This window comes from Canis lupus, chromosome 34, assembly GCF_048164855.1.
Source record: "Canis lupus baileyi chromosome 34, mCanLup2.hap1, whole genome shotgun sequence".
In the NCBI taxonomy this organism is placed as follows: domain Eukaryota; kingdom Metazoa; phylum Chordata; class Mammalia; order Carnivora; family Canidae; genus Canis; species Canis lupus.
In genome coordinates, this window is record NC_132871.1 from 15591869 (window position 1) to 15601363 (window position 9495).

Genomic DNA, 9495 nt, shown 5'->3' on the forward strand with positions numbered 1-9495 from the left:
TTCTCTCTCTCAAATAAATAAAATCTTAAAAAACAAAGCCAATGCTAGGGTCATGGGATTAGCTTCTGATATTGCTCACATAGAGGCTGACTGATTTACCCTAAATCACCTTTTTTCAAAAATACCTTTAGCTATTCAAGAATAAACTGTATTTTTAAAAACTGGATTCCTGAAATCAGATGCCAGAATGCCAGAATGAATGCCAGAAATATCCATACTACTGTTGCATTTTTAGTAGCCATAATCAAATGTATTTGAATTTTTTGACTTACAGATTTTAGATTTGGAGCTTTTCAGCCTTAGAAGAGACAGAATGATCATCCAAATCCACACGTCCTCAGCCAAGGCTCATATCTTCCCTAGAGCCTATTTGTACTTACCTTTGGTTTAAAAAAACAAAGCGACCTTCAGCTTCTATGCAATTGCATTATTTCAACCCCTTTAGAAATAAAGCCTATCAGCGGCACCTGGGTGGCTCAGCGGTTGAGCATTTGTCTTTGGCTCAGGTCTTGATCCTGGGGTCCCCGGATGGAGTCCCACATCGGGCTCCTGAGCCTGCTTCTCCCTCTGCCTATGTCTCTGCCTCTCTCTCTGTGTCTTTCATGAATAAATAAATAAAATCTTAAAAAGAAAGAAAGCCTATCAAAACAGGGTATTCCAAATGCCTGTTATTCCCCACGGCTGTTTCCCTTTTCCCTACTTTTAGCTCTCCCCGCTACAGAAGCAAGGGGGCACCTACAGCCCTACAACTTCTAGCTGCTAGCTGCTCAGGGCACACTGGTTTGCCATCCACAAGCCTGAATCATGACTGACAAAGGGAGCACTTTCGCCTGAAAAAACAACTTAGCAGCTTTCGACTCCAAACCCAGGCTCAGCACAAAACTCATTACCACAATGACTTTCTTGGCAGTTACTGTGGTACTAGCAAGAAATGATATGGACTTCATCAAGGATCAAAAAAAGAATAAAGGCTTTGAAAGATAAAGAAGTCTCCATCAAATATGATAACCTCAATAAGGGAATATAAATAGCTAAATGCTTACAGGTCTTAGTTCACATCCCCTTCATTAAAACTTTAGCTCAATAAATAAAGGGCTATGTTTACAGATTTAGGTAATCTCTTTCTTTTGTATGCTTTTTACTAATTAAAATCTATCCAGCCAGCCTGGGATTACTTCAAACCATAACCCACTATCATATTTTACAATTTTACTTTCAATTGTGATGAAAATATTTTTCCCACTGATGTTCACAAAGCCACAGTAAACATCAGACATGTACTACATAAATAAAACATGAATCTACAAATAGAACTATAAATTTAACTCACTTACATGGAAATTTTAGGCCGAGGAACGTAAATGCCTATTAAAAATAATACAACAGATTTAAAAGAACTGCAGTTTAGAATCCTGTCAAGTTCTGCATTATAGGGAGCAAAGTCAAAGAATGGGCATACATATTTTGAGCAAAGGAAGAGAGATACATGATGCAAAATGAGTTGATGAGATGGAGACACATGGTTATACAGGAGACACATGACATCCACAAGTCAAGAGGCCTACAGAATGGAAAAAGAAAACAAAATACAGAAACGTAAGAATAAAACTCGCAAAGACAGAAATAAGAGAAATAAGCTTTCATGGTACCTTATGCAGATTTTAGGAAATTACCACCAAATACTTTTCAAATTAGGACACATTTTCCCCACCATAAGCATAAATGAGGATTCAGCTTTGATATTTGCCTTGTGAATTGGATGAAATTAAGCTGAGGGCCAGATGTTTTCCATCTGTGTTTTAGAATATGCTAAACACAAAATCATTAGAGAGCACCCGTATGGCTGAATGGTTTAACTTTTTATTAAAAAGACAGGTACACCTAGCTACGGCCTCAGACTTTGGGTGATTTTAGTATACTTTGATGTTAGAATTTTGACAAGTGATGAAAACAATTAGATGTGAGGTAAAAAAAACCTCCCACTTCATTATAGGCAGCCCAAATCTTCATAATGCTGAAACAACTTTTGAAAAGTAAAAAGATTTTACTTTTTTACTTTTACAGATTTTCCATATATCAAACTAGGAACTTAGTTTATTTCCCCTGAATTGAATTTTGGTATTAGGTAGACAACCAAAATAAGATTCTTGGTTAATATAGTTTATTATGTGTTGTGCAGAAACTACTGCATTTCACATACATGGACTAAATTAAGAATTGAGTGTCAAATACCTCACTGGGGATTATGCTTCAGCATAATCACTAAAGACATGGAAGGAAAAGTATATAGAGTCTAGAAAGGGAAGTCATCAAAATGTCAGCATGAAAATATATAGTATATCAATCATCGCATGCAAATCTACAATTGGTAGTAAATTGTACTAGTAAAACTGAAACTATCGAAAAAAGTTGTGATGGCCCATAAGCTGTTTGATTACATCTTTGTTGAACAGTATGACTTATTTGTTAATAGTAAGGAACATTATGTAAGCTGTTTTACAATATCCATAAACTAATTTGAAACACTGCAGATTCTTTAAAAACAATCAAGGGAGGAGCAATTGACACAAAGATCTTTATGGAAAAATGTGTTGAGTCCAAACATCACCAGAGAAAAATGTACTGTTTATGTATATCAGATACCACATCAATCAGGTTACCAGTATAGTGGCCCAATAATGAAATGTGTCCTTTTGGTGCATTAATCTAAATATAGATTTCACTGCCAACATACATCTTTCTATCTAGATTTTTTCCTGGTTCATCAACTATGCTGGCACATACCCATATTTCAAAGCTGCCCTTGGTTTCATACCCTTTTAAAGTCTCCCTCTCTCATGTAAACCAGAGGTAGGTAATGATATCTGATAGAACGTTAATATTACTTGTTTTGGAGTAGCCCTCAATTTGGGATATTAGCAAACCTTCATTCCATTTACTAGAAAAACAGAGCTAGAGGGTTGGATTTGTTGATTCCACCACACAGATCATTTCCCAGTGAGATATCATCAATTTACTTCAACTTATCAATATTTAATGTGAAGAGCTAAGGCAAGTAAAAGCAGTTTGCAATTTTAGAGACCTAAACACCTTTGTAGGTGTTTACATGAATTTGAAGTCACTGCTACCGCTATAATAACATTCTGTGAAACTCTCACAGCAGAACCAAAATAAAAGGAAAACACTAAATGTGCAGCTTTAAACGGATTTCTTAAAAACTCACAGTATTAGAACAGAAACAATGCAGGTCAGGGTGAAAAACTGCCTTGTCTACAAATATCACTGTTTCAAATAGGTTCCTGCAAGAAGCCTGTTCATCAAGATTAGTTTTTAAAATGGCATGCCTTGTTCCATTGACTAACAGCAAAATAATTTAAAACAATATACACAATATGGTTATAAGATTCTAACTGAAACTATGCTAACACAATAAATGATACAGTTATATATTCTTTAACATAATTTACTTCCATTCATTACCAGAACTATTACAAATTAGTGGTCAGTCAAAGGTAAATTTGCACAATTTTCCCTTGAGAAAGCTATGGAGTATTGTTAATAAGTTCGGAAACACATAATTCCAAATCACCTAAATCATTGATTAACTCGATTTCTCCATGTTCTAAGTTCTTGATCAAAATGGTTCATTTATCAATTGTTAAATTTAAAGCAATCATATCACACTAATTTTAGAATTTTCTAAAATATACTTTGTTATATTTGCACACTACTAAAACAGTTGCTTTAAAAATGTACATAAGACCATCATTAACATATTTTCAATTCATTTTTAAAACTTAATGAATTGTGTGTGAGGATCTTTAAGTAAAGCCTTGAATATAGTTGGTAGATTAAACTTTCTTTTTTGATGTTAGCAAAACTCTAAATAAAAAATAAATTTTAGTTTACATTTAATTGTCATGTTTCTGAACTTCTTTTAACTTGAATTTTTAAAAACTTTCTGCTAACTGTACTTAATTATATATCACTTATGCATATTATTTCTGGCATATTGATTTATTGTAAATAGTTTTTAAAGTTCTAAGTGGTACTGGTTGCAGTTTTATGAAACAGCATGTGGTAGCAGTTCAAATTTTAACAGCTTATAAAATCAAATACATTTCTGCACTGTCAAACTTCTATTTCTGATTTATTAGCTTATTTTTCAGTATAAACATGAAATGGTTTCCTACATTTGGATAATAATATATCATATCATATCATATCATATCATATCATATCATATCATATCATTGTGGCTTTCTGGCTTCCACTTGGATAATTTTTCTAAAGTAATTGGAACACAAATTTGCAGTGGCACAGTAAGGAACAGTCTTTCAACTGTACCAAGTTAGCCTAGAAACTGTACTTTTACCATACTTTCTAAGTTTGCAGGTTATTAATCCTTAATTATAAGTGAAAACATAAGAAAGGCATTTTGTCATCAAATGACTGCTCTGCTTTTAAAAATTATATATATTGTATTTTTACATAAATGCCATATATTTTATCTAGTTCTTCTCTTAATAATCATAAAGATAAACTTACAGGGAAATTTTATTTTCAACATTTTATCTGTTTAGACACTAGATGATTATGGCTGTTAATAACAGCTCGCAAACTTATTTCAAAGTTGCCACTTTTCCCGCCAAGGGCGTTCTCTTTCAATGAGAGAATCACTTCAACTTTTCTGAGTTGAAAATGAGAAAATTTTTCTGGTGGAAAATCCTCCACCAGGATTTCTCTTTCTTTACTCATCTGCCAAAAAAACCTTTCCTAGCCCTGAAGCCCATTCCAGGACAGGGTTCAGATGAGTTTCTGCAACCCTTCATAGAAATTATTCTTAAGAATCTTGATTTAGATTAAGATTACACACTTAGATGTATTTAGTGTAACTGTGTAGCAACCTTCTTATTACTATTGCTTGCAAAACCATCACACCCTTGAAAATTTAGCTAACCAAACTGCCCTTCCCAGGTAAAGACCTCTGAAGACTCATATGCCAATCTGTCACTAGATAGTTCCAAAATCTCTAATGAGAGCAGCTGGTTCTAAGGCTTATCTCCCCAATAATCCTAATATTCTTCTACTACCTTGTCTCATATTAGAGTAAAATGCTATTTGTTAGAAATACAAAGGTAATTTCATCTCTGTTATATTGATGTTTGTGTTTTACTTAATTCTGTAAGTCTCCAGCACAACCTTCCCCTAGCTTTTAAGACCTTACCATTCAGTTTGACTTCAAACAAAAGGAAAGGTAACAACAAATTGTAAACTGTGAAATCCTATCAATTTATATACACTTCCACTGCCATGAAAAGACTATTCAGTTCCACTGAAATCTGGCATTAATGATGCAAGTTTAACATATTAACAAATATTCTTTGATAATTTTCTTTCTTTGATAATTCTAAATCAGAAGTTTAAGATTTCAGTTTCAGGTTTTAAAAAAATATATTAACCAACATCAAGGAGCCAGTGGAATTGAGACACTTGAAAAAACAACTGTAAACTTTTTTAAGAGGCAGGCAAGAAACCTAGATGGTAGTATTCCTGGCTCCTCCCTGAGCAAATCTTGGTCTACTTCAATGATTCAAAAGAATAAAACCCCAAGATACGAAATGGAACTAAACTTCCAGACCCAGCCAAAAGTCCCTAAGTGGCTATTGTGAAGCAAGACTGTTAAGATTTTCACAGCATAATGATTTAGAAGAAAACAAGCAAGACAACAGGGCTGAGGTAACAGCTTCTTCCCCCCAGCAAAGACCAAACTTGAAGGAGGGCCCCCAGTTTCCCTGTAACTGTCCAAAATCGCAAATGTGAACAGATCCTTGGGTCTCCAGTACCTCTCCAGACACCAGCATAACCCGTTGCCAGGAGGAAGCAAAGCTCTAGAGTGACCTCTCTTCCCACAGTACCACCAAATGGAAAGCCGCAGGGAACTCGCCAGATAAAAGAACGTGCATTGTTTGTGCAGCAGGTATCAAAATTTTAAGAGAAGCCGGTCAAGTCCAAAGGCCGCATGATCTATCCTCTTTCCCACAAATCTGACCCTGCCCCACTTACTTACTTCCTCCATCCGTGAACCCGACACACTTGCCCAGACCCTTCCAAACCAAAGAGACCTCCGTAGGGGCAGCCTACAGGAGCTGTCTTCGAGGTGAAACCTGACCGGTTTATAAGCCTCCCCGAAGAAGAAGAAAAGATCAAATGAGACTGTCTCGAGCTGACCCTGGAGTTAAAGTATTTATTTTCACGCAACTGCTGATTGCTTTACAGAGACATTTCATGCTGTGTAGCTCTGCATGGAGCTGAGAACAAAAGTAACATTTTTATTAATGTCATAATTATTATAATTATTCTTTTAACAAAGCTATTAAATAACCTGTACAAAGCCCGGCCTGGTCCTAGCAAAAACAAGAAAACAAAAACCAAAAAAACCCGAGCACTATTTCAAATCTCCCAAGGTCCTTCCGCTTTAACTCAGCAGTGTTTCCTATATATACAAGGTCAGCCCAGTGTGGTCCCCCAAAACTGTAGATCTCCCAGGCGGTGCAATGGGTCCGAGCTCGCAACCGCCCTTGGGGGACGCGGAGCTCCCAACCCTACCTCCCCGGCTCCTCCCGGGCACAGGGTCCCCGTCGGCGCGCGGGGAAGGCGCAGGCGCCGGCTGGGTCTGCCCGGGGCCAGGTGCCCACAGCGCCCCGGAGCCTCCCCAGGAGGTGCCGGGTCGGGAGTCCGAGGCGGGAGGGGCCTCGAGTCGCCCCCCGGGGTGGGGGGGCTCACAGGTCCCGCGGGTCTTCCCGTTTGACCCCGGCCTCGGCAACTTTGAGCTTCTTATTCTGGTGCGTCTTGACGTGCTTGGCGAGGTGGTCGCTGCGCATGAAGCGCTTGCCGCACTCGGGGCAGGCGAAGCGCTTCTCGCCCGTGTGAGTCCGCAGGTGCCGCTGCAGCTCGTCCGAGCGCGTGAAGCTCTTGCCGCAGAAGAGCCAGTTGCACACGAAGGGCCGCTCGCCCGTGTGCCAGCGCAGGTGTGCCTTCAGGTGCGACGTCTTGCCGTACACCTTGCCGCAGCCCGGCACGTGGCACACGTGCTGCTTCTTCTTGCCGGGCTCCGCCTCGGGGGCGCCGCCAGCCGCCTGGCAGTTGGGGCAGCGGCAGCGGCGGCACCTCCTGGCCGTGGCCGCCAGGGGGGCCTTGGTCTGCAGCAGCGCCGCGATCTGGCTCTGGTACTGCGCGAAGTCCGACGGGCCCAGCACCAGGCCCCGCTGCAGGGCGGCGGCGGCGGCGGCGGCGGCGGCGGCCGCGGAGGCGGGGAAGCGGGGTGCGTGGGGGGCCCCGGCGCAGGCGCCCGGGAGGCTGCTCCCCGGCACCCCGGAGGTCCCCGGGCCGGTGCCCGCCTGCGGGATACTCCACCAGGGGAGGTCGTCGGGGGCCGGGTTGGGGGACAGCTGGCGACACGTGGGCGGCGGGGGCGGGGGCGGCGGGGGCAGCAGGTTGGAGTAGCCCGGAGGCAGCGCGGCCTGCGCGGGGTAGGGCACGTAGGCGGGCGCGCAGCTGGCGGGCAGCGCCGCCATGCTCGAGGGCAGCATCTTGACGGGCGAGAACTCGTAGGGGTACGAGGGGTCTGCAGGGGGTGTGAGCGGCAGCTCGTGCGCCGCCCCGAAGGACGGCTGCAGGTGCGTTTTCTGCGGCGTGAGGCCCAGGCTGGGGTGCGGGGGCGGCAGCGCGCCCGGGGAGTGCGCCGGCATGTCTGCGGTCCAAGGGTGGAAGAGCCTGGAGGGCGAGCCCAGCGCGGGGTCGTAGGGCACCTGCAGGAAGTCCGGGGGCGCCGCGGCTCCGGGCTGGCCGATGCGGCTGCAGGTGGCGGCCAGCAGCGCCAGGGGCGAGTGCTTGCCCAGGTCCGGGGAGGCGCTGGGGGTGCGGTCCTGCATGGGCGGCGGCGGGGAGGGCGGAGAAGGGACAAAGGGTTAGCGCTCCGAGCGCGGTCTCCGGGCCGGCCCGACGCCCCCACGCCCCCACGCCGGCTGCTGCAGCGCCGCCCGCCCCGGCCCGGGGCCCTCCCCGCCAGCGCACCCGCGCCGCACCCGCCCGGACGGTTAACTTTGGCGCCTGCGCTACCTGAACGCGGGGCGCCCGGGCGCTTCCCGTGAAACTACTCGGTGCGGACGGACACGGACGCCATCCGGCCTCCGCGAGAGCCGGCGCAGGGTGGGCGGGGAGAGGGGTCGGCCGCGCCGCGCCCGGCTCGGCGGCCCGAAGGGGGGCGGAAACCCCCGCAGCCCCGCCGCCCGGCCGCCCGCCCTCCCATCTTTTAAGCTCTTTCCGCGCGACTCTCGAGCTCCTCCTCCGCCCGCCCCAGGCTGCAAGTCAGCGGGAGGGCCCGCCGGGGTGAGCCCGGGCCCGGCTCTCAGCCCGGCGCGCAAGGCCGAACCCCCGCCCCCGCCCCCGCCCCATCCGCGCGTCCCTCCCCCAAAGGCCACGCTCCCTCCAGACACCCAGGCTAGGTGCGAAGTTGACGTGGGCACCCCCCGGGCTGGCGCTAGCGGCATCCACCGAGCCGGGGTCCCTTTGAGACTCGGGTGCCCAGAATTCGGGGTGCCCCGATCCGGACGCGCCCCCTCCCCCCGGCTTTCCCTCGCCCCCTCCGAGCCCAGACCTGACCTGGAGGAAGGCCTGCAGAGGGTCATTCCGGAGGACGGCCACGGCAGCCATCGCTACTGCCCGCGGGCCGCTGGCTGCCGAGCAGGGCGCCGCCGAGGCATGGAGGCCCGAAGGCGAGGGCGCACGGCCGCGCGGCGCCCCCCGCGCCCTCCCCGCGCTCCGGGGCCCTCCCCGCCGGCGCCCCTCGCCGCACCCCGCTCGCTCGGCCCGCGCGCGGTCTGAGCGCTTCAGGATCACCTCCAAGAATTTGATAAGGACTTTGCTGGGCCGCCAGCCAGTCAGAGGGAAGATTTATGGCTTTGAAGTTTGCCGCTACCCAATCATCAAAGAATAGCGGCTCTTTCAGAAGCGAAAGCAAATCCTTTGAATCCACAAAGCTCCTATGGTGTGTTTGTTGGTCGGGATAAAAGAACTGATTATTAGGGGGGATGGGAAGGGAGGAGATAAAGGCGGGACAATTAATGAAGTAATCACTATGTGGGAAATGTATATACACAAATAATTGGATTTTCCTGATCAAAGGGGGCCTTGCCGCCTGGAGACCCGCGCTGGGGTTGCTGGAGACACTCGATCCCCCCACCCCCACCCCCACCCCCCGCAACTCCTTTGCAATTAAAGATTTGCACCGAGGCAGCGCCCAAAGTGACAAAGTGTCTTTGTTATCTCCAGAGAAATCTGCCTTTGGCTTCCAGGCGCGGGACCCTGAGACCGAGATGAGGGTGATTCGCCGCGTACTTACACACCCCACACCCGCGCAGCACACGCAGCGGCCCGCGCACACCGCGGACCCGAGGGAATCCCCGGGCGGGGCGGGGCGGGGCGGGGGACGCA

The 9495-nt window shown here is 46.7% G+C and overlaps 1 protein-coding gene across 1 annotated transcript; it reads right to left on the reverse strand.

Annotated features, from left to right (window-relative positions):
- Positions 1-1844: 1844 nt before the first annotated feature.
- Positions 1845-9219, reverse strand: SP5 (Sp5 transcription factor). Its single transcript, XM_072811040.1, has 2 exons — positions 8665-9219; positions 1845-7928 (listed from the first exon to the last, which is right to left on the reverse strand). Exons 1-2 carry the CDS (start codon positions 8713-8715, stop codon positions 6783-6785), a joined length of 1197 nt encoding a protein of 398 aa, XP_072667141.1. The 5' UTR covers positions 8716-9219; the 3' UTR covers positions 1845-6782.
- Between the last annotated feature and the right edge of the window lie 276 nt (positions 9220-9495).

Excerpts from the sequence above, each read along its gene's own strand:
- SP5 (XM_072811040.1), bottom strand. The coding sequence starts at position 8,715 with ATGGCTGCCGTGGCCGTCCTCCGGAATGACCCTCTGCAGGCCTTCCTC. Across the intron at positions 7,929-8,664 it reads CTCTGCAGGCCTTCCTCCAG|GACCGCACCCCCAGCGCCTC; the intron begins GTCAGGTCTGGG and ends CCGCCCATGCAG.